The sequence below is a fragment of the Dama dama genome, chromosome 10, assembly GCF_033118175.1.
Source record: "Dama dama isolate Ldn47 chromosome 10, ASM3311817v1, whole genome shotgun sequence".
NCBI lineage: Eukaryota > Metazoa > Chordata > Mammalia > Artiodactyla > Cervidae > Dama > Dama dama.
The window spans coordinates 27495138-27518964 of NC_083690.1; the positions used below are offsets into that span (position 1 = coordinate 27495138).

The window sequence follows — 23827 nt, forward strand, 5'->3', positions numbered from 1 at the left end:
TTTTGTGATGTTTTTTTTTACTGGTGTAACATTCCAGCCTGACTCAATTAAATGAACATTGCCTCCTCAACCCTTCCACTAAGTGGGCCCAAAACAGTCAGATTTTTTTGGTTGTTGTTTTCTTTCCTTTCTTTTTCCTCCTTCCTCTTCCCCTTCTTCCGCTTTTTCCTCTCCTTCCCCTTCTTCTTCTTTTTTGCCATGATGACCCTGAGAAACTGACTTATGCCTGATATTGTGAGTTAATTGAAGAGAAGCAGCAAGAGGGACTTCCCTGGTGATCCAGTGGCTAAAACTCTGCACTCCCAATCAGGGGGCCTAGGTTCAATCCCTGATCAGGAAACCAGATCCCACATGCCGCAACTAAGGATCCTGTGTGCTGCAACTAAGACCTGGCACAGCCAAATAAATAAATAAATATTTTTAAAAAAAGAAAAAGCAGTGAGAGAGGCACAGAAAATGAGGACAGGTTAGGGAGAGGCACTGAACGTTTATTAAGCTGTGAGAATAGAACTTCGTTGACATTACCCCCCCACCCCGCCTTTTTTTACTTGTTGCTTGGAGATTATTTTCCACTTGGTACAAGGCAAGGGTTATGGGACATCAGGAAGGCTCTTGTGTGGCTTGGAAGGTAAAGGGTGGGGTTCTCTCAACTTCCTTCTTGGTATTTTTCTGTTTTCATATTAAAAGCCCAGCTGTCTCTGCAGGTTGCAGTCTGCTTAGTCTTGGAGAGGGGAGGGGAGAGGAGGGGTCTCTGATGAGCTTGTGCCTTGGAAGGAAGCCTGGTGGCTGCTGCTGGTCACTCAGGATTGGAAGCTGCAGTTGGTTTTGCCAGGCTGGCCACCAGGCTGCGACTTCCCCGTGGCTTCCCGAGCCAGGTCACCGGTGATAATGCCAGTGGATCCTGGGCAGATTCCAAGTGCTCGACGGCCATGAGTGGGAGAGCAGGCTTCCCAAAAAAGAAGCTAGCTCACCAGTATCCCAGGTCAGCTTTGGGGAAACAGGGGTGGTAGACAACCCCCCTTTTAAATTTTATTTATTAATTTATTATTTTGCCTGTACTGGGTCTTCATTGCCGCACACCAGCCCTCTCTAGTTGCAGCAGATCAGGGCTACTCTTTCTTCCTGTGCACAGGCATCTCATTTTGGTGGTTTCTTCTGTTGAGAAGCACAGAATCAATGCACGTGAGCTTCAGTAGCTGTGGCACACAGGCTCAGGAGTTGCAGCTCATGGGCCCTAGAGCATGGGCTCAGCAGTTGCCACACGTGGGCTTACTTGCTCCGAGGCATGCTGGATTTTCCTGGATCAAGAATTGAACCCATGTCCCCTGCGTTGGCAGGCAGATTCCTATCCACTGTACCACCAGGGAAGTTGTAAAAAAAATTTTTTTTAATTGAGGTATTGTCCATTTATGCCCACCACCCCCTCTTTTTAAAAAAGCAATCAATTGTAGGGCCTTGACCCTGAAACCACCTCTACCTTCAGAAGGAACAGAGGGGACTGGTCACTGCTGCCCTCTTGTGGTCAGTAGGATTCCAGGTGAATATTGAGTACGGCCAGCTCCTGTCCAGACCTGGGAGGTGACAAGCAACATTTTGTTCCCCAAGCAGTGACCTTCGATGGTTCCTTTCTGTCTACAGCAGAGTAAGTGGGCATTCCTGAGCTGGACACACAAACCCCAGAACACTCTTTCAGAGCCTGCCAGCCTCTCCACTTCATCAATGCCCTTCTGGTCCAGCCCCCAAGGAACCATGGGGCTGACTCCAAAGCAAGACATCAAGAAGGAAGAAGTGAGGCTCATTTTCCCAAAGAGGGGAAAAAATGTTTTGACCAGGCGTATCACAAGAGAATTCCCTGGTGGTTTTATAGATAGGACTCCACGTTCCCACTGCAAAGGGCACAGGTTCCATTCCTGGTCGGGGAACTAAGATCCTGTATGCCATGTGACATGGCCAAAAAAATAATATTAAAATTAAATCTCATCATGCTTGTGCATGCTCAGTCACTTCAGTCATGTCCAACTCTGTGCCACCCTGTGCACTGAAGCCCGCCAGGCTCCTTGTCCATGGGGATTCTCCAGACAACTTGCCTGGAGTGGATGGCTATGCCCTCCTCCAGGGAAATCTCATCATATCAAGTTAAAAGAAAAAAACAAAGTATCACAGAACTGCTAAAAGTATATGGAATGATCTATAAGCCTTGTGAAGCAAGAGTCAGGTTCTATTCAGGATTTCCTGAGCACTCTGTCTCAGGCCCTGGGCTGAGTTTGAGGACATAGTAGTAAACCTAACAGACAAGTCCCTGCCCTCAAGAAGCTTCACTCCAGTGGGAGAACAGAGCAAAAAGTAGAAATGTGATTTTAGGTAGGGATAGGGCCATGAAAGAAATGAAGCAATGTAAGGGGTTAGGGGGTGAAGGAAAGGGCCCTTTTACATAGGTGATCGGGAAAGTCTCTCTGAGGAGGCAATATGATGTGACATGAGGGAAAAAGTGGATGTTTTCATCCAAAGTGAAAGTATTAGTCATTCAGTTGTGTCTCTTTGCGACCCCATGGACTGCAGTACACCAGGCCTCCCTGTCCATCACCAACTCCCAGAGTTTACTCAAACTGATGTCCATTGAGTCGGTGATGCCATCCAACCATCTCATCCTCTGTTGTCCCCTTCTCCTCCCGCCTTCAGTCTTTCCCAGCACCAGGGTCTTTTCCAGTGAGTCAGCTTTTTGCATCAGGTGGCCAAAGTGTTGGAGTTTCAGCTTCAACATCAGCCCTTCCAATGAATATTCAGGACTGATTTCCTTTAGGATGGACTGGTTGGATCTCCTTGCAGTCCAAGGGACTCTCAAGAGTCTTCTCCAACACCACAGTTCAAAAGCATCAATTCTTCAGCGTTCAGCTTTCTTTGTAGTCCAACTCTCACATCCATACATGACTACTGGAAAAACCATAGCCTTGACTAGATGGAGGAGGAGAAAAGGACAAACTTTTTGTTTTTTTCTACATTGCTTTGTCTTAGTCACATAAAATGTTGTTTTCTTTAAGCACAGAGTCAATGATTACACAAGACAACTCATCTTAAACTATGTAACAACAATGTATCCTGCTCAAGAGCATGTTTCTCCTTCTAAGAACCTTCTGACTAAACCTGTTATCTTAAAAAGCATATTGTGGGAGTGGGTCTAGTAAGACTTTTCTACTGTTAGTTCTAATCTTGTTAATTTAAGATTTATGTTTTGGGAGTGGGTCTGTTAAAGTATATAAGGCCTTGATAAGACTAGCTGGGAGACACTCTCCCTCCCCCTTCTGATGTCTATGTCAGAAGCTTTCTCTGTCGTGATTTTCACTTTAATAAAACTCTGCTACACAAAAGCTCTTGAGTGATCAAGACTGATCCCTGATCCCAAAGCTAAATCTTCGGAGATCACAAATCTGACGTCGTTCACCGTAAGCTGTCATTTCATAATGGTTTGATTCAGTGACCCTAAGTGTATATGGATTAAATCTATTGGTTTTATCCAATTAGAAATTAAAATGGAGAAAAATTTAAAACATAAGAATACCCAAGTCCACATTCCACGCAAGCCATCAAAGTTATGATGTATGTTATCATATGTCAAGCAGCTTCTAGAAAACTGTTCCTTGTGAGAGAAAGAGAGTGAAAAAAGTAAATAACTTCTTAGTATTATTAATGTTAGTTGCTCAGTCGTGTCCAACTCTTTGTGACCCCATGGACTGTAGCCCACCAGGGTCCTCTGTGCATGGAATTCTCCAGGCAAGAGTACTGGAGTGGGTTGCTATTTCCTCCTTCAGTGAATCTTCCCAACCAAGGGATCAAATCTGAGTCTCCTGCATTGTGGACATATTATTTACCAATTGAGCCACCAGGGAAGCCCTTAGTATCCTTAGGAAGGGATGGAAACCAGGCTCTTCAGCTTCCTAGTTGTATCATGTAGAGCAAATTCCTTATCCTCTCTGGGGTTCATTTCTTCATCTGCTAAATGGGAATAATAGCTCAGAGCTGCTCTGAGCATTAAGTAACATGTGCAAACTGCTTAGCACTATTCCTAGCATGTAAGCACTAATGGTGGTGGACAGAAGTGGCCGGTCTGTTGTGCAGGTGAAGTGAAGTGAAAGTCGCTCAGTCATGTCCAACTCTTTGCAACCTTATGGACTGTGTCCATGGAATTCTCCAGGCCAGAAAACTGGAGTGAGTAGCCTTTCCCTTTTCCATGGGATATTTCCAGCCCAGAGATCAAACCCAGGTCTCCCACATTTCAGGAGGATTCTTTACCAGCTGAGCCACAGGGGAAGCAGGAGGGCATAGTAAAAGCGGCAGGCTGAGTCTTCCCTGGTGGCACAGTGGATAAGAATCTGCCTGCCAATGCAGGGGACACCGGTTTGATCCCTAGTCCAGGAAGATTCCGCATGTCTCAACAAGAGAGGCCACCACAGTGAGAAACCTGAGCACCACAACAAAGAGAAGCCCCACTCACCGCAGCTAGAGAAAAGCCCATGCAAACAGCAACACCCAGTACAGCCATAAGTAAATAAATAAACAAAACGATCATCATAAAAAAAAAAGCAACAGGTTGACCAAGAGTCAAGAGACTTGGTGCTGGAGACCTAGATCTTCCATTATCCCTTCTGCCTGGACGCTGGAGAACACACATGTCCTTTCTGGGTCTGGTCTGCATCACCTGGCAACTGAAGGTACCCCAGGAGCTGTCACGAAGAGAGGGGTAAGAGCCGAGCATCCACATCTGCATCCTCATTTGAACCAATTTTAAATACCTAGACTACTGGCCATTCCCTGGCAGTCCAATGGTTAGGACTCAGTACTTTCACTGCCAAGGGCACAGATCCAGTTCCTGGTTGGGGAACTAAGATCCAGCACAAACAACGTGACCAAAAAGAAAAACACAAAAACAAAAAAGCCAAGGCTACTTTGTGGTGCTGCAGTTGAACACCACAGGCACTGTGCCCAGGCCTTCTAGCTTTCAAGCACCTACATTTTGGAGCCAAAGAAAAATCCACCTCCAAAATAAGGAGATTGAATTGTATAATTAAAATAAATATTGCAGTAAATTTCTGCTAATGGGATATCATGTCAGATATTCAAATGCAGTTCTGTTCAACATCTATGAACTATATTAGATGTGAGAACTGGAGATTTTACTATCTGAAATTGTGTGTAGTAGGGTGTCTGTACAGAAATATGCATACATTTTACAAAGGTCTTTAAGAAACTGAGATTTCCCCTGCAAAGTAATGTTCTGTCTCCAAAATCATCTAAACTTTGGAAACCACTAAACACACCAAACTGTACTGAACTACATGTCTAGGGCCCCTTTCCAGAGTTTATAGATCACGAGAGGTTGGATTGAAATGTACTTAGGGGGGTTATTTGCTTTTGACAAGTTCTAAGGCGGCTGTGAAGATGGGCGTGGGGCCGAGGGTGATGTCAGGGTCCTGGGGCCCTAGAGGCCTCGTGGAGCCATGACTCCCCACCTGCCTGTAAGGCTGAGCTGCTGGGGGCAGGTGGTGCCAGGCAGACATGCTCTGAATGTCTCCTTCCCAGGGCACTGCCCAGCCTTCAGCACGTGTTCATCTCAAGATGTGTCTGGCAGCTGGGTAATTCCCTGAGGTGCAGCCTGGCCTCCTCAACTAAGGTCATGACTGGCTACACTCCAGAATCCCCCAGACTGATGGCACCAACTCCCCATCATTTCCTGAGAAGTTGAGTGTTGGGAGGGCTGAGACTCAGATAGGAAAGCAAAGTAGGAGAAAGGTGGGGTGGTAACAAGGTGGTCCTAAAAAGGACCAGCCTGGTGGGAAGGTCGTAAAGCCTGAAACTGTCTAACCTTCATACTGGATCCGGTATGTTCCCTCGTGGGTGGGGTTGGAACTGGAGACACTCCCTGTAGTTGATACACGGTCAGTGTGTGTACAGAAGGGTGGCTAGAGGTGCCAGCTGGGAGGGGGAGGGGATGGCCCAGCCGGGTGCTGGGAGCCCAGGAATGCTGGAATGCAGGCTCTAGGCCTGGATATGAGAATCAGGGTCTGTTTTCTGGCCCAAGGACAGACCCTCTGTGTTTGTGAACAAAAGTTGAGAGTTTCCTCACACCGACAGTGAACCCCCTTCGCATTTGTGCAGGATTCAAAGCACAGGACATGAACTTGAGCAGATATGGGCAAGTCATGTCTCCTGTGCTTCCGATTATAGGATTCCAGTGAAACACTGAATATAAAAGGACTTCCCAGACAAGGCCTTATGGCTTCGTTGGCTGCTGTTATGACCTAGAGTCTCTCAATGCCCAGGGCACTACCCACACACATAATTTAAGGACAAGTCTCTTTTATCACATAAAGGTTTTTATTGAACTCAAATTCAGGGGCTCCAAAGCCTGAGGAAGACAAGAGGCAGGGATTTGCGCTCAGAAGCCAGGCCCCACTTTGGCCCCCCCTCCCCTCACCCCTTCCTGATTCAATGAGGGTCTCAGTAGCTACCAGTCTAAGCTACCCAATCTAATTAAGTAACCCGGCCCCCCCTCCCCCCACCCCCATCTAGCACTTTGCCAAGCCAGGCTTCCACCAAGGGGCATGCTGCTGCTGAGACCAGCTCTCCGCTGACCTCTTTCTCGATCTCTCCCAGAGCCTCCGGCTGCCAGCTTGGCCTCCCTCCAACCCCTCTTCATAGCCCATTTCCCACAACTCTCCAGGGCATGTCACTTCCTCCACCCTGGCCCCCTCACCTCCTAGAATCTCTTTTCTCCTCCAGGGTCTCCACTATTCTCTCGCAAGGTTGCTCTAGCTCCCTGTCCGCTTCTTTTCTGCCCACCAGCTCCCCAACCCCGACGGGGCCCCGGGTCAGCGCCGGCCGGCCGCATGGGTCCGCTGGTGGCGGATGAGGTCGGAGCTCTGAGAGAAGGCTTTCCCACAGTCATCGCACTTGTAGGGCCGCTCCCCGCTGTGGACCCGGTGATGCTGCAGCAGCGTGGAGGAGCGGCAGAAGCCCTTGCCACACACGGCGCACCTGTAAGGCCGCTCGCCCGTGTGCGAGCGCTGGTGCTGAATCAGCGTGGAGGAGCGATTGAAGGTCTTGCCGCAGTCGGGACAGCTGTAGGTGCGGCCTGGCAGGTGGGTGCGGGCGTGGATGGCGAGCACCGAGCTCTGGCCAAAGCGCTTGCCGCACTCGGGGCACTTAAAGGGCTTCTCGCGGGCATGGCTGCGGGCATGGGGGATAAGTGCCGAGCGCTGGGAGAAGCTCTTGCCACAGATGCCACAGCTGAAGGGCCTTTGCCCAGTGTGCACCCTCTGGTGACTACGCAGGGAGGAGTTCTGGCTGTAGCACTTGCCACACTCGGGGCAGCTGTAGGGCCGCTCGTGGCTGTGAGTGCGCTGGTGCCGCAAGAGGTAGGAGCTGTCGCCGAAGGCCTTGCCGCAGTGCGGGCACTTGTAGGGCTTCTGACCAGAGTGCGTGCGCTGGTGGCGAAGCAGGTAAGAGCTGTCAGCGAAGGCCTTGCCGCAACGGGGACACTTGTAGGGCCGCTCGCCCGTGTGGGTGCGCTGGTGTTTGATGAGGTCAGAGCTCTGGGAGAAGGCCTTGCTACAGACCTCACATTTATAGGGTTTTTCACCCGTGTGGATGCGCTGGTGCTGGATCAGGGTGGAGCCCCGCCCAAAGCTCTTCCCACAGATGCCACAGATGTTGGGCCTTGGGCCCTGCCCACCCCTGGCCCGGCCACCCCGGCGGCCTGGACCACGAAGGGTCCCCGTCAGGCCCAGGGGATTCTGGAGCATCTCAAACTGGGGTGGAGCCAGCAGGGCCCCTGTGGGCATCTCAAATGGGGGCCCCAGGGGCATGCCCCCTGCAGGCTGTTCCCCAAACCCCTGGGTGAAGGCGTCCAATGGGTGGACTCCCAAGGGGATGCTCAAGGGATTCTTTTCTTCAGGATTCAGAAGCATTTCTGCACCTTCCTGGAATTTGGAACTTTCAGCTTCAAATTCAGGACTTTGGGTTTTGAACTCCGGATTCTGGGGTTCATACCCTGGGCTCTGGGATTCATACCTGGGACTCTGAGATTCATATCCAGGGCTCCGGGGTTCATACCCAGGACTCTTGGGTTCATACCCAGGGCTCCGGGGTTCATATCCAGGGCTCTTGGGTTCATACCCAGGGCTTTGGGGCTCATACCTAGGGCTCTGAGGTTCAAAATCGGGGCTCTGAGAATCTGATTCAGGGCTTCTGGGTGCAAATTCAGGGCTTGGGGGCACAAACCCAGGGCTTCGGGACTCAAAACCTGGGCTTTCAGGCTCAAACCTGGGGCTTTGGGGTTCAAACTCTGGGCTTTGTGGCCCAAAACCAGGGCTCTGGGGTTCAAGCCCAAAAGATATCTCTTCGACCTCATAGTCCCCAGTGCCTTCTTGCTGAGAAATTTCCTCTTCCTCATTCTCACTCATGTTGCCTGCAGGATCAGAGAATTACAAAAAACCCAGATTGTGTGGGACCTGGAAGGTTACTGGGTCCCACCATTAATTGCCACAAACCTTTCCCTCCTCCTCAATCAGGGTCGCTGGCCCTTGGGCAAGTGCTGAAATTCCCACCTCCCCCTCAGCAAACCCAGGCCACCGGGTCCCCGACCCCGCCTCCTCCAAGTCCCAGGTGTCCAAGCCCCCTGCTTTCTTCCCCTCCCACCCACTACAGCCCCTCTCCCGTTCCCAGGCACACTCCTCGGAGGGGCGCTCCCTCCCTCACCTTTGAGGGACCCTTCAGGGCTCCCCATTTCATCAGGACTTTGCATATCTCGGGGCTCGAGGCCCCACGGCGACGCCTCCCGTTCCATCCCCGCCGGCTCCCAGTGCGGCGGCGGGGGCGATGGTGGACGATCCTGCGACTCGGTCTGAGTGCCCCAAGACCCGAGCCCTCGCCGCCCGCCCGCTCAGCGCCGGCCAGGGGACCCGGCTGTCCAGCCCCGGCCCCTGAGGCCGGACGTCTTGACCCTGGGCCTCTCCGGCCCGCCGGGCCCCTCCCCTACCCGCGGCCCCGCCCCCACCCACAAGGTCTCAGCTTGCCCTGGGGTCCTCGCAGGCCCCCAAGCGTCGTGGCCTCGGAGGTGAGGGGCTTCACGACTCGCCTTGCTGCCCCCGGATACCGCTCCCCACCCGAGACCCCGTCGTCTGGCCTCCCAGCCCCCGGCTGGGCTGCGGCTGGCCGACCCCCTCCCCTCCGCACAGGAAGTGTCCGTCCGCGGCCAGTTTCCCCCGCCGGCTAGCTTCGCGGCCTCTCTAGGAGCGGCTGGAGGTGGAAACTCGTTGGCATTAACCCTGGGCAGGATGGCCCCGGCGTCGAGGTAGGGGGAAGACTGGGCGCCTTGGAGCCAGCGGGAGAGGCTGAGACAGTTTATGTGCCTATGTCGTAGGTCTCCGTCCGCCCGAGGGCCTATGTGTCCGTCTCCTGTGCCCTGCGTCCGTCAGCGCCTGTGGCCAAGGGCGAGGCAACAAGCGAGACCAAGGTCAGCGAGAAGGAGCGACGCTTCCCGGCGCCAGCGGGGGCGGTGTCTAGCTCCCCTCCCCTCCCGGGCCTTGGGGTCAGTTCTGGCCGCGCCTCGGGAACCTGGACAGACCTGCCCCCTACCCTCACCCCCGACTTAGGCTCATCGAGGCTCCTGAGTCCGGGACACCCCTCTTTGAACTCCACTCCCCCATACGGGCGCTCCCACCCTCACTTCTGGTCGACCCCCTCCCCCTGCACCTCGCTGCTTCTTCTAATCTCCACCCTTCTCCCGCTCTGGGAGGGCTAGGATCGTTGCCAAGGAAACAGCCCCGCCTCCAGTTTCCAGAGGCACCGCCCCTCCTCCCAGGGAGCTCCGCGATTGGTTGGTGGAGCTCGTGCTCTCAGCATCCCGCCTCTTCCCACTACACCAACTGCTAAGCGCTAAGGGTCGCCAGGGAACGCAAAGCCCCTTTCTGATTGGTTGCAGGGTTCGCAGGCCGGTTCCACCCCCTCCGTGCTCCAGAAGTGCCCCCGGGAGGAGTGCGAGGGAGGTCCTGGCGTCTCTCGTTTTCTCTGACCTGTACTTTCAGGGCTTTTCCCGCCCTCATTTACCTTTCATTAGATTTTATCTTTCTGAAGAATGAAAGACAGGGGTCTGAGGACAGACTCCCTTGGCTCCCCTCTCTCGCCTTCCCAGGAGTTCTCTTTTTCTCACACGTTCCAGGTTCCCAAAGGGGCCAGTCCGGGGCAGAGGAGGTTGTTGGCGGGGGAGGGGATAGGAAATCCTGCTGCAGAAAGGTTGCTTCCATTTCGGTTACCCTGCTTCTCCCCTCCACCTGCTCCGAAGCCTGAGTTTAACTCAGTCCCTTGGAGCCTTAGTCCCTGGTTCCTGGATTTTCTCACAGGGAGGCAAGAAGCCTATGAGAATTCCTTCAGGTGAGGGTAATAGAGTTCAGGAGGGGAAGTGGATAGAGAACCATCTGGCCTTTAAGGCAGTTAAGAATTTTCCACTCCTGTGTGACCTGTCTGACTTGGATAGAGGCTTCTAGAGAAAGGGAACCTGAGAAACATAGGTGCAGCTTTGAATCAAAGGAAAAGTGACCCTGGAAAGACAACTGAATAGAATCCAATTATTGACCTGTTTCTACCCTTGCTGCTAAAACTATTGACAACTAATGAACCAAATTCTCCCTTTATGAATGATGCAAGAACCATAGATTGTTCTCCTGTTGCCTACTCAGACAAAGGAAGGAAGGAAACTGGTTGGGAGGAAAGATGACATCTTCCATTCTCCCAAAAAGAGATGAGAAGGAGAATTTGGAGAATTGCAAATGGGCAAAGGCTGGAGAGAAGCAATCTCAGTTCTCAGTAGAGGCTTACAAACAATCACAGACAGACACCTTCCTACTAATAAAGCAGAAGTCCTTTTCTGCCCTCCAAAAGGGATCAGCTTCCAGCTCCATACCTCTCTCCCATCCCGATGTCTGTCCAAAAACCTCTGTGGAGAACGGCTCACCCAGCACTAGAGGGTCCGCAGGCAGAAGAGCCTACAAGTGCAGTGATTGTGGGAAGAGTGGGACCTGGGGCACCTTCTGATCATCGCCAAAGTACACAAAGGACCTTCATGAGACACTTCTCTCTGACCTCCAACCTACCAGGAAATTCACACCAGAGAGCAGCCATCCCCTGCAAAGTGTATAGTGAGCCCTCCAGCCCCAGCTCTGACATGGTCTACTGCCTGCACTCTTCATAGCACAGGCCTCAAGCCCCATGAGTAGCAGGAGTGGGGCCAGGGCTTCAGTCAGCTCTGGCACCAGTATTTCCACGTGGAAATTCAGTCTCGTTAGCACATGACCGACTGCCAGGCAACCTCCTCCAGCACCTGTCCTCTCTCATCAGTGGGCCTTCGAGAGGCAGCCAGCCTCTCTGCCTGCCACCCATCCATAGCATTGACAGGCTAGAAGCACAGGGAAGCCTCTGATGAGGGTTCCAACTTGACCCTGAGTGTGTGTGTCCTGAGTTGGGCAACCACTTTATCCACAGAATCATCCCGTGGTGTGCAGCAGCACCAGGGCAGAGCCATTCAGTGGGCAGCCTCAGTTTATGGTGGCTTGGCCCACATTCAAGGTAGGATCTCGGTGTGAGAGGGGCTCCTCTGTGATCTGCTTCCTCCCTGCATGCAACGGACAAACCCTCTGAAAGGCCTTCTGGGGCTTCCCTGGTGGTGCAGTGGTTAGGAATCTGCCTGCCAATGCCGGGGGCATGGGTTCGAGCCCTGGTCCAGGAAGATCATGTGCTGAGGAGCAACTAAATCTGTGTGCCACAACTACTGCAGCCCAGGTGCCCTAGAGCCCATGTTCTGCAACAAGAAGCAATGAGAAGCCTGCACACCACAACGAAGAGTAGCCCCCACTTGCTGCAACTAGAGAAAGTCTCTGCATAGCAACAAAGCCCCAGTGCAGCCAAATATAAATAATAGTAAAAAAAAAAGAAAAAAAACCTTTAAAAAAATAAGTAAAAGTCCTTCTGTCAGATGCTACAAGCGATGCCCTGGTATATTCAAGATTTAAGGTACCCAGGAAAAGACCAGTCATGGCACAGGCCCTTTTGGGAAGAACAAAGGAAATGGGAGTCTGTCTATGGCAAGGTCATCGGCTGGCCTGACACATTTAGAACATGCCCAGAGACCAACCCCCACACTTGTAAAGCTAAGAGCAGCCAGAAAAATAAGTTTTTCTGTTCAGAGCAGTCGTCCTCTCAAACTTTAGCAGGCATAAGATTCCATTCCTGGAAATACTGATTCAACAGACTAGGGACAGAGCCTAGGGAGACAGCTGCTTTCTGAAAAGATACTGCATGTAATTCTGCAGCAGAAAGGCCTTACTTTGAAAAATACTGGTCTGGGGCAGATTTTAGCCTCTGAATCATAAATGTCTTTGCACATACTGTTCCTAGAAAGATACACATAAACATATATCAGCCCCCCCACCACCACCCCACCTGGACTTAGGGGGTCTTTGGAACTCAAATCAATACCCTTTACATGGCTTGGACACATTAGGGATAGGCCATGTGGATAGGGCTCAGGTTTTCACTGGTACAGACAAGCATTTCTCCTGATGCATCAAAGAAGCCCTAGAAAAACCCTCTTCCTGGCTTAACGTGCTCTGCGGACTGAGCCTCAAAGACCTATGGTAGATCCCTGGTGGTCCAGTGATTAAGACTCTGCCTGCCAATTCAGAAGACTAGGTTCAATCCCTGGTCTGGGAAGAATCCACGTGCCTTGGATGCAACCAAGCCTGTGAGCCACAACTACTGAGCCTGCACGCTCTAGAGCCCATGGTCTGCAACAAGAGAAACTACTGAAATGAGAAGCCCATATACCACAGCTAGAGAGTAGCCCCCACTTGCTGCAACTAGAGAAAGTCTATGCACAGCAGCGAAGACCCAGTGTAGCCAATAATTAAAAAGGAGCCCTATCTTTGGCAGGGAAGAATCCATACCAAGGAGTGAGGAGCTAAGAAGGGGGCAAGACTGAGGCTTTAGGTGGTCCATGACACTCAAAAATTAAGTGGAGGAAAGTTGGGTCAGGAGGGCAGGAAGCAGAGGAGTTGGATTTGGTTTGGGGGCCCTAAGCAAGTCTTGAAAACTTCAAAGTACTCAACAGAAAGTAGTAATTACAATACTTTTAATTTGCAAGCTCAGGGCAGGGTCTAGATCTGGCTTTGAGGCTGAGCTGAGAACTGGTATTGCAGGCTGTGTGTTCCTCAGGCAGTGCTGAAGGGCAGAAGGATGGCTTCTTTAGGGTATTAAAAGGTAGATGCTACTGCCAAGGTGTCTCTCCTCACTCCCACATCTCCCTTGTGACAGTTGGCAAATTCTCCAAGTGAACTTAAGGCTAAGAGAGGTCTTGGTGGAGCCAGTTAGGTTGGAATCAAGTCAGTTCATCAGTTTACCTAAACAGTGTCTTTCCCCAAAATTTTCAACCTCTTCCTTCAGAAGTTCCTTTAGGTTGACAAATCTGGTTTCTTCCTAAGTTAGGCCAGACACAGGGCTGAGCTGTCAGAAGGCAACCGAGGACATAAGCCCTTGCTAATCCTACTTGAGGTGAAAGGTTGTCCTGACCAGTGGCAGGAAAGTCTGTCTGTCCATGGCTGGCTGCTTCCATCACCTGGGCAATGCTGGACTCTGACCAAAGAAGTGAGTGGTAGATGAATAATGGAGTCGCAGGGTGATGGAGGAGGGATTCTGTGCAGAGCTTGGGAATATAGACAAGCACAATTCCCTCTGGCTACTGACCCCAGATGTTCCTGTTCTGGTCCCGCTTTGCTGGTGATGGAGATCCTAGAGAGTGAAGATGCAAGCTTTGATTTTGTTGGCCCTGGAACTCTCCTCTCACGCTGGTTTTTCCCTTGCCTTGTTGGCTTTGTCACTCATCCTGTACCTGGGCTTCACTCACACTGGGTTGCTCTGTCCCTATCTGGGAAATGCCTCCAGAACTCTGGCTGAGACGCTGGCAAGGAACTCAGGAGTGGTGTGGTAAAGACAGAAGGAAACCAAGAATCCTAGTGTCTCTCACCCTGTGTGAGATCTTGGGCAGGTTGCTCAGTCTTTCCCAGTCTGTGTCCCCAACTGCAAAAGGATGGAAAGCGTAAGATCTCTTTCAGTTCAAAAATGTGATGAGGGACTTCCCTGGTGGTCCAGTGGTTAAGACTCTGCGCTTCCTATGCAAGGGGCACAGGTTTGATCCCTGCTCAGGGAATAAAGATCCTACATGCCATAGAGCAAAAGATTAAATGAAATAAAGCCATTAAAAAAAAATGTAATGAGGCCTTCCCAACTGAGCCTAAAGTGGCAAAGCCTAAGCCATAGGGCTCTCCCAGGGAGGCCCAAGAAGGGAACAAAGATCCAGCATATCGCAGGGGCTGTTGGGTCCTTCTCCTTCAAAAACAGGAAGTGCAGGGCAGCTGAGGGGTGCCGAGGTGGAGACACCACTTGTTTGGGGCAACAGATTCAGTCCTGGAACTTCCCTGGTGGTCCATTGGTTAAGAATCCACCTTCCAATGGAGAGGATGCAGGTTCAATCCCTGGCCTGGGAACAAAGATCCTACATACCACAGGGCAACTAAACCTGCACCCTACAACTACTGAGCTTGTGTGCCACAACTAGACCCAATGCAGCCAAATAAATAAATATTGAGAAGATTCAGTCCTAACTGCCTCTTCCTGAAGATCTGTCCTCTCCAAGCAGATGCTTCCTTCCATAGGCAATTATGAGGGTGAATTGAGTTGATGGACAAGACAGTCCTTTATAAACCATAAAATGCAATACGCGCCAAGATCTAACATAAAAGCCCGCTTTTACTTCTCTCCTCCTGCCCTTTCACAAATGTGCTGTCTACCTGAATCCCTGATTCAAGAACAACTGAATGCCATAGACTACAGTTTGTAAACTCAAATGACTATAGGAAGGGGTATCCCTGGTGGTCCAGTGGCTAAGACTCAGTGCTCCCAGTGCAGTGGGCTCGGGTTTGATCCCTGGTTGGGGAACTAGATCCTGCATGCCGCAACTAAGACCAGCCAAATAAATAAAATAAATATATATTTTTATGTATTAAAAATACATTTTTAAAAAATGACTACAGGAGTCCAACAGGTCATGTAAATGAGTAGAAAATGCCAGATAGAGAGGGCCTGCTTTGCCAGAGACAGCCATGACAAGTGGCAGCTGACACTGGTCAGGAGGTGCTTAAGGAGCTGGCAGGTGGGCTGAACTGAAGAGCCTGGGCTCCATTCAAAGGGGCCTCTCAGCTCCTGTCAATTGTGGCTTTGTGGGAACTCAGGTCAAGTCGCCAAATCTTTGGATTTTTTTCAAGAAGCCAGAAACTTGGTTTTTTGTGTGAAATAGCCTGATTTTTACATCTTAACCAATAATTCATAACACTTAAAAATGCTGGCTGGTCTAAAAATACATGTATTGTAAAAGGCTGTTGGGAGACCAGATTCAGTACCTGGCCATCAGTTTTTAACTTCTGCAGTCAAGTCAGTGGATAAAACAAAATTCTCCACTTCAGTCCTCTTATACCTAAACTGAGAAACAGCCTTTCCCCATAGTGGAAGTCTAGTGGGGGTTCTTACCTCTGCCCTGACTCAGCAAAGGGGGCTCTAGAGTCTGGGACCACAGGGGACAAGGTCTCAGCAGATGAAACTGGTGAAGGCCTAAGATAAAGTGGTCCTCACCCCCCACCCCCAGGTTCAGCGCCCTCTGGGAATTTTGTGACCTCCCCGGAGTTGCCTGAGTTTGAGGCCCCTGAGGCCATCTTGGGCCTCAAACAATGTCTACATCTTCACCCTTGGCCTTGTCACCCATGAAGCCATCACCCACACTCCTGGAATATCTCTGGGTAATGCTGGAAGCCCACGGGGGGGTCCAGGTCCCCTCGGGCAGAGGCCAGGGACACAGGCAGCCCAGCGGCACCCCCACCCCTGCGCACCCCCGCCCCTGGACGATGGACCCACTGGTGCTTGGCCATGGCCGACTTCTGGCCGAAGCACCTGCCACACTGAGGACAGGCGTAGGGGCGCTCGCCGCTGTGGGTGCGCCGGTGGGCGGCCATCTCCGAGCTCTGCCGGAAGCAGCGCCCGCAGTCTGGGCACGCGTAGGGCTTCTCGCCGGTGTGGGTGCGCACGTGGCGCCGGAGGTCGGAGGCGTGGGCGAAGGCGCGGCCACAGTTCGGGCAGGGGAAGGGGGTCTCCCCGCTGTGGACCCGCTGGTGCTGGTAGAGGGCGGAGCTCTGGCTGAAGCAGCGGCCGCAGTCGGCGCAGCGGTAGGGCTTCTCGCCCGTGTGGACCCGGAGGTGGGTGGTGAGGGCCGAGCGCTGCGTGAAGGCCCGGCCGCAGTCCGGGCAGCGGTGGGGCCGTTCCCCACGGTGGATGGCCCGGTGCTTGCTCAGAGAGGACGCCTGGCTGAAGCCCTTGCCACAGTCCGGGCAGCCGAAGGGCTTCTCGCCGGTGTGGGTGTAGAGATGCTCCACCAGGGTGGAGCGCCAGGCGAAACTCTTCCCGCACACGTAGCAGCCATGCCGCCGATCGGCTCTGGGGACCGGGGGGTGGGCAGAGAGTGGCGGGCGACCCCGGCGAGGCACCTTCGGTGGTTGCTGGCAACCGTAAGGAAAGCCAGCAGAGAGGGGTTTGAGAGCCGTCAGCTCGGGAAGCTGAGCGTCCACAGAAAGGATCTTCCCCAGTGCCTCCCTCCCTCCTCTCTCTCCTTTTTCTGGCTGGTTTCTGGAACCTGCTGGGAGACAAGGGGAGAGCTCAGACCTCAGCTTATCCTGGTCCTTGCTGCTCACACTCACTACGGGGACAGAGAAGCCTCTTAGATACGGCTGCCTCTGGGACTCAGCTCGGTACAGGCCAGGGAAGGTAGAAGTTACACTTTACCCTCAGTCGCAGGGGACAGAAAGAAAAACTGTAGAGACAAAAAGAGAAGGAAGGACAGGGGCAGGGTACATTCTGGGGGCTGGGGGACGACAATTAAGCTAGACCACAGAGCATGAGTGGATCTAAGTATGCAGCCAGCAGCAGGAACAGCACAGAGAGGCATGAAGGGGGCGGGCACTGCCAGGCTCACAGGGGCTGGGCACAAGTGCAACAGGAGGACAGGATGAACCAGAGGAACAAAACAGTACCAGCCAAGAGAAAGGAGGCTGCGACAAAAATATAACAAAAACAAAGTGAACACAGGAGGTGGTGAACGAGCTAGAGAACAGGCAAACGGCAGGTGGGGTGATGTGGCGCTCAGAGGAACTGGGAGACCAGCTAGAGGTCAGGGGCTCAGGTTCGGAGGAGCTGGGGAGCAGAGAGGCAGGGATGCCTGGGTCACACTCTCGGGCCCTTTCCAGGCTGAATCCAGAAGCTAGGCAGGGATCAGGCATAATAATAACCTTAGCTGGGAAAGCAATTCAGGCAGGAAACTGATGAGCACGTAAGGAGTTGGCAGAGGGTAACATGATGGGTAGGACCCAGAGGAAGTCCCCAGGGGACAAAGTCCCCACTGCTTCACCTGTGTCTGCTTCTGTAAGACACTCTCCCATCTCAGGCGGCCCGGCATCTGGACCCCACATTTCTGCCTCTTCCTCCACCCAGGAGATGAGGGCTGGCTTGGTGCCTCGGAAGCCTGGAGGGAAGGGAGAGAGAACGCAAAGCCCACGCTGCGGGGGAGGCCGCCGCCCACAGTCCCGGCTTCCTGGGGCCTCCCACGCCACGTGCAGGATCCAGAGGCTGGGCGGGGTGGACTGGGGTGTGAGCACAGGCGAGCAGGTGGGGCCTCACCGAGCGCGCCCAGGTGGCCATAGGTCTCCCGCATCACGTCCCGGTACAGGGCCCTCTGCGCGGGCTGCAGACACCCCCACTCCTCCGGGGAGAAGTACACGGCCACGTCCGCGAAGCTCACGGGCTCGGATGTCCCCCTCTGGGGCCCGACCTCGTTAGGTTCCCGCGCGGGGAGCGGGACCGGGGGCGGCGCCATCATAAATGCCACCCCGGCGGCGGGCCGGCGCCACCCCTACCCGCCGGGGTCCGCGGAACCTCGGAGATCCAGAACGCTCCCCGGCTGGGGTCAAGAGTCGGGGCGCGGTCGGGAGGCCGGGAGAGCAGGAACGGCCCCTCGAGGGTCCACGGGGGTGGCTAAACACTGAGGGCAGGTGGCTGAAGGTGCTCTCCTAAGAGATGGCGGCCACGCGGCCCCACGCATTTCGCTCCCGCGCCATCGTGCCCGGATGACGCCACCCGGCTGTCTCCAGGTGGCTTTGTCTTCGAGCCCTCAGCCAACATGGCCGCGGCGGCTACAGGCGCCCGGGAAGGCGCCGCCACCAGCCCGGGCGGGGTTGCGGGGGGTGGGGGGGGCGGCGTTCTCCAGAACGCGGCGCCGGGCCTCGGAGGCGCGGCGGCCGGGCTTCCCCGCCGGGTCCCCGCGCCCGCCGAGCTGGAGGTCTCGCCGCGGCCCGGTTCAGGCTTGGAGCAGCGACCTCCAGCCCCGACCCTGGACCCGCTCCGCGCGGTGATTTCAGACGTTAGGTTTCGTGGCTGGCCCATCGCTGGGTGACCGCACTCTTCCCCCAGTGTTGAGGGTAAAAGAATGGAGCGGGTGAAAGAAACTTGATCGAGCTATTGAAATTCTGGGAACTTAAGTTTCAGGAGATCGTGCTGGCATCCGGGGGAGGGTAGGATGAGGTCTGAGAAAGGTCGGAAGAACCCCCTTTCTGTAAGCTTACCCCCTCCCCACATACCCTTCAGGACGCCTCCCGAACATCCATTTAGCTTTAGCTCAAGGCGAGTTCCTTGAATTCCTGGTCCCAGAGCCACTTGCCACCGAGCCCTGGGATGGATGGCCCATGAACATCTCGGATTTTGCAGGCTCAAGCTGAACTCATCCTTTTTTTCCCTCTGCCTGCCGCCCCTGGGGTCTTGTCTTAGCAAATGGCACCAACTCGCTTCATCCTTTTTACCTCCAAGCACTTTCTCTCAGTGGACACATTTATTGACTCAGTGCTTCCCACACGCCTTCATAAACATACCCTGCCCTAAGAAGCCTTGATATTTTTCCTTTGGCCAGATAAATCAATCATTGCATTTTACACACTTCATGGACATATGCTTCGCATTTGCTGGTCTGCGGGCTACTCTGGAGCTTTGGTCTGTTTGCCTCCTTCCTTCCAAAGGCATCCCTGAGACCTTCGCAGGCTCCTTGTATCTAGTGGCTGCTTCTCCCCAGGGAAGCTGGGCAAGTAAAGACCTGATCTCTGAACTTCCCTGGTGACCCAATGGCTAAGACTCCTCACTTCCAGTGCAGGGGGACCCAGTTCCATCCCTGATAAGAGAACTAGATCCTACAGGCTGCAACTAAATTTGCATGCCACAACTAAAGATCCCGCTTGCTACCATGAAGATCAAAGATCCTGCATGCTGCAGTTAAGACTCAGCACAGCCAAATAATAATAATCATCATCATCTCAACAGAAGAAAAAGGGAAGACATAAACTTGGGAGGGGTCAGCCTGGCCAAGGAGAGAGGCTTGTTGGAGGGTGGCTAGTAGAGAACAAGGACTAAGGGCACAGAGTTGCCTAGGGACCCTAGTCCTCCTCACCTCTCAGGCCCCCTGAAAGACAAAAAAGACAATAGAAAATTTCCATTAATAGTGAAGGCTTTTGGTCACCTGTCAGTGCCCATCCCCATCACACACAGACCTGGAAGAGAGCCCTGGGTAGTGCTGGAAACTTGCAGGGGGGTCTGGACCCTCCTGGAGAAGAACCTAGGGCAGAGTCTGCTCCCCTAGATGGCCCTCAGGGTCCATGGCACCAGGCTGGTGGGTCTACTAGTGGCCTCTGGCTGCAGCACCTTCCACTGTGGGGACAGTAGTGAGTCAGCAAATAGCTTGAGAAGTATGGCACTAGGTGAAGGGTCCTCTCCAGAATGCACTGGGCCTGGACTACCCTGGTGGTCCAGTGGTTGGGACTCCATGCTTCCACTACAGGGGATCCGGGTTCAATCCTTGGTCAGGGAACTAGATCCCACATGCTGCAACGAAGAGTTCACATGCCACAATTGGCGCGGCCAAATAAAATAAATATTAAAAAAAAAAAAAAAAAGAGTGCACTGGGCCAAGTTGAAGGTAAAGGTAAAGCATGATTGCATTCCAGATGGGGATGAAGGTAAATCCTCAGTGCCAGGTGTTGAAGCTGGGCACAGGCTGAGGGCCTGCGAAAACCCCGACTACAGGAAGCCTTGGCCACAGGCTCAAAGACCACATCAGTGTCTCTGACTCCAGGGCCTCATGACAACTCCCAGATAGACTCCTTCTGCTGACCCCTTCCAAATGTATCACTTTTCTGAATGAGTGCTGGGAAACAGATTCAAAACTTAGATTTCCCCCTGTGAACTCTCCAAGGCCTACTTATGTTCAGGGTGATAGAATCAAACTTCACGAAGACAGAAGCATTCAGTGGGTACCCAGGCCCTGGAAGCCCTCTTCTAGACTGTGTTGGCCAGTTGAGGGCTTGCAGGTCAGGGACATTCCCACCCACTCCAGGGTCAACAGAGGAGATACTCTCAACCAGAGAAGCAGTTGTTACAGGGACCAGGGACCTGAGAGACAGATAAACTGCCTCCATCCTAAACTTTTATTTTTTGGCCATGCTGTGGGACATGCCTTGGGAGCATGAAATCTTAACCACGGAACTGCCAGGGAAGTCTCAAACTGCCTCCCTTCTAAACTTGAATTCACACATGGCCACTGACCTTTGGATGATTCATAAAGTATGACCTAATCATGGGACCACTTGGATGCCTCAGAGCCAATTAAGTGAGAAAGAGAAGGTCAAGATTGCAATCTCCAGTGGGTGTCATAAATTCAGATCAGCAAAAACTAGTAATGTCAGCGGTAAAGAACATGCAGATGGTGTTTCTTACTCAACAAACGTTTTTCCCTTCCAGCTGGAACTGGGACATCGCTTCTTCTTTTCATCTTTCTGGCTTTCTTTCAGACTTCCTACTCCTGGGAATCCTGAGCATCTGTACCCCACAGCTGGGTCTCCTGCTCCACCCATTTGATGAGGGCTGGTTTGGGGTCTGGCAAAATTGGGGATCCCTGGTGGCTCAGATGGTAAAGAATCTGCCAGAAATAATGTGGGATATGAGAGTTCAATCTCTGGGTCAAGATGCCCTGGAGAAGGAAGTGGTAACCCATTCTGGTATTCTTGCCTGGAGAATTCCATGGACAGAGGAGCCTTGGTGGGCTACAGTCCATGGGGTCACAACAGAGTCGGACACAATTGAGTGACTAACACTTTCAGTTTTCACAAAACTGGGCAGAATGCTACTCATTCAATAAACATTTCTTAAGACTACCTATGTGGACTTCCCTGGTGGTCCAGTGGTTAAGAATCCACCTTGCAATGCAGGGGACTCAGGTTTAATCGTTGGTTGGAGAACTAAGGTCCCACAGCCTTGAAGCAGCTAAGCCCCCTGAGTCACAACCACTGAGCCTGTGAGCTACAACTGGAGTCCATGTGATCCCTTTGCCAAAACTAAGACCCAGAGCACCCAAATAAAATAAACATTTAAAAGAGAGAGAGAGAGAGAGTGCACTGGGCCAAGTTGTCGGTAAAGGCAAACCATGATTACACTCAATGGCATGGGGATGAAGGTGCAGCCTGAGGGCACCTTTGCATTCATTTAATGAAAATATATTGGGCACCTCGGGCTTCCACGGCGGCTCAGACAGTAAAGAATAAGCGTGCAAAGTGGGAGACCTGGTTTCAATCCCTGGTTTGGGAAGATCCCCTGGAGGAGGGCACAGCATGTTGGTCCAGTATTCTTGCCTGGAAAATCTCCATGGACAGAGGAGCCTGTCAGGCTACAGTCTATGAGGTCACAAAAAGTCAGACACGACTGAGCGACTAAGCACACAGCACACGGGGCACCTCATATATGCCAGGGATTGTTCTAGATGTTTTAAGAGAGATTCCAGATAGGAGCTTTGCTGGCAAAGGTGCAGACAGGACTTCTGGGCAGATTGTGCTCAGGGTTAAAGATGGACACAGAGCCGCAGTTTGGAGACTTCCAGTACAGGCCAGAAGAGCTCCAGAAGAAATTTCTTTACCCTCTTTCTTTCCTTCTTCTTCTTTTATAAATTTTTTGGGAGGATAGTTGATTGCCAGTGTTGTGTTAGTTTCAGGTGTACGGCAAAGTGAATCAGTCACATATACATTGATTCTTTTTTAGATTCTTTTCTCATATAGATCATTAGAGTATTGAGTAGAGTTCCCTATGCTCTATAGTAGGTCCCTATTAGTTATCTATTTTATTTATTTTTTAATTTTTATTTCTGTATTGGTTGTGTTGCATCTTTGTTGCTGTGAGGGCTTTTCCCAGTTTCGGTGAGTGGTGGTTACTCTAGTTGCAGTTCCAGGGTATCTCAGTGTGGTGGCCTCTCGTTGCAGAGCACAAGCTCTAGAGCGCGCAGGCTTCAGTAGTTGTGACACTTGCGCTTACTTGCTCTTGGCACGTGGGATCTCCCCAGATCAGGACTGAACTCATGTCTCCTGCATTGGCAGGCAGATTCTTTACCACTGAGCCACCTGGGAAGCTCTAGTTATCTATTTAATATATAGCAGTGTGTATGTGTCCCAATTCATCCCTCTCCCAAGAAACTTCTTGAAGATGGCAGTGAAGGGTGTGAGAGCTGAAGGGTAGTGTATAACAGAGCAGAATAGCAAGAACAAAGACTCATTAAGCTAGAAGCATGTCCAAAGAACGAAGATTCTACTTGGCAGGAGCCAATGAGATGGCGTGCAGGTAGAGAAAGAGGAAGAGGTTAGAGTGCTATGGGCCTTGAAGGCCGGTACAGGTTCTCTAGTTTTTGCACAAGTCTTGGGGAGCCAGCGCTGGTATCTGACAGTGGAGGGTAAGTCATTAATTTCAGTCAGGCTGATCTGGCAAGGATCCCGGGAACCAATTATCATGAGGCAGATGCGGGACGCTGGGCGTCACCGTACACGCCCAGGTGGAGGTTTTTCACCGCAGACACCCCACTCCTCGGGGAAGAAATATAGGGCCACTTTCACGATGCCCACGGCCTTCTCCCACCTTCTTCCCGCCGTTCTTCACCGACACCGCTGGGAGCCCAGGGTGGAGTCATTCGGCCACCCACACTTCTCCCGGGAGAGACTCTAGCGACTCGGCCTCCGGTGCAGGGCGGGGGTGGGTCCCTCCGGGCCCAGGCGACCGGAAGTAGCTTGTAGTGGGGCCCCTCTAGGACGGCGGGAAACAGCCTGTTAACCGAACTCATTGTTCCGTGGGCCGAGAAAAAGGCGCCCTCAGAAGAGGCCGTGGCACTCTACCGTCCATGTTAGAGAAAGGCTTTGATGATCTGGTTTATTACCCCCTCGAGTTGTCTTCCCTTGCTGTTCTGCCGGTGGCCTTGCAAGGGCCTCTTGCCCATAATTAAGATGGCCGCAGCTGCTTCGGCGTCCGCGCTCAGATCTGGCGGGTGAAAGGTGAGGCGGCTGCGCGGGCGCGCGGCGGAGAGGGACACTGGAGAGTGGCCACAGGGCCAGGAATCAGGGGCGGTCCGAACAAACGTCCTCTTCTCAATCCCCGAAAGAAGGCCCGTCCAGTGACCTGATGTTTTAAAAAAGGTTTTTTAGCGAACTAATTCATTTCTCAGATTTTTATTTTTCTTTTAGAAGGTTACACAAGAATATTCAGTGAATGTCCTCGGCCTCAGTCCCCACCATACCTCTACTAACGGTTTCTTAAATATTCCTACAGTGAGTGTCTA

The 23827-nt window shown here is 52.4% G+C and overlaps 2 protein-coding genes across 4 annotated transcripts; both read right to left on the reverse strand.

Annotated features, from left to right (window-relative positions):
- Window positions 1-6350: 6350 nt before the first annotated feature.
- On the reverse strand, window positions 6351-9034 carry ZNF768 (zinc finger protein 768). The gene is made up of 2 exons (XM_061153222.1): window positions 8752-9034; window positions 6351-8461 (listed from the first exon to the last, which is right to left on the reverse strand). Exons 1-2 carry the CDS (start codon window positions 8837-8839, stop codon window positions 6864-6866), a joined length of 1686 nt encoding a protein of 561 aa, XP_061009205.1. The 5' UTR covers window positions 8840-9034; the 3' UTR covers window positions 6351-6863.
- A 4155-nt stretch (window positions 9035-13189) lies between these two features.
- On the reverse strand, window positions 13190-23827 carry ZNF764 (zinc finger protein 764). Of its 3 annotated transcripts, none has more exons than XM_061153230.1 (3): window positions 23134-23827; window positions 17552-17665; window positions 13190-16780 (listed from the first exon to the last, which is right to left on the reverse strand). In XM_061153230.1, exons 1-3 carry the CDS (start codon window positions 23333-23335, stop codon window positions 15867-15869), a joined length of 1230 nt encoding a protein of 409 aa, XP_061009213.1. In that variant the 5' UTR covers window positions 23336-23827; the 3' UTR covers window positions 13190-15866. The 3 variants fall into 3 exon arrangements, with proteins under 3 accessions (XP_061009213.1, XP_061009214.1, XP_061009212.1); XM_061153231.1 differs by lacking the exon at window positions 23134-23827 and adding an exon at window positions 17821-18368; XM_061153229.1 differs by lacking the exon at window positions 23134-23827 and adding an exon at window positions 17821-18368 and having other exon boundaries at window positions 13190-16783.

Bases quoted from the DNA above. Each gene is read 5' to 3' on its own strand.
- ZNF768 (XM_061153222.1), bottom strand. From the start codon at position 8,839: ATGGAACGGGAGGCGTCGCCGTGGGGCCTCGAGCCCCGAGATATGCAA. The intron at 8,462-8,751 runs GTGAGGGAGGGA...CTGATCCTGCAG, and splicing joins CCCTGAAGGGTCCCTCAAAG to GCAACATGAGTGAGAATGAG.
- ZNF764 (XM_061153230.1), bottom strand. From the start codon at position 23,335: ATGAGTTCGGTTAACAGGCTGTTTCCCGCCGTCCTAGAGGGGCCCCAC. The intron at 17,666-23,133 runs GTGGGAGAAGGC...CCTTCCCTCCAG, and splicing joins TGAAGAACGGCGGGAAGAAG to GCTTCCGAGGCACCAAGCCA. The intron at 16,781-17,551 runs GTGAAGCAGTGG...GTCTCCCAGCAG, and splicing joins TCTTACAGAAGCAGACACAG to GTTCCAGAAACCAGCCAGAA.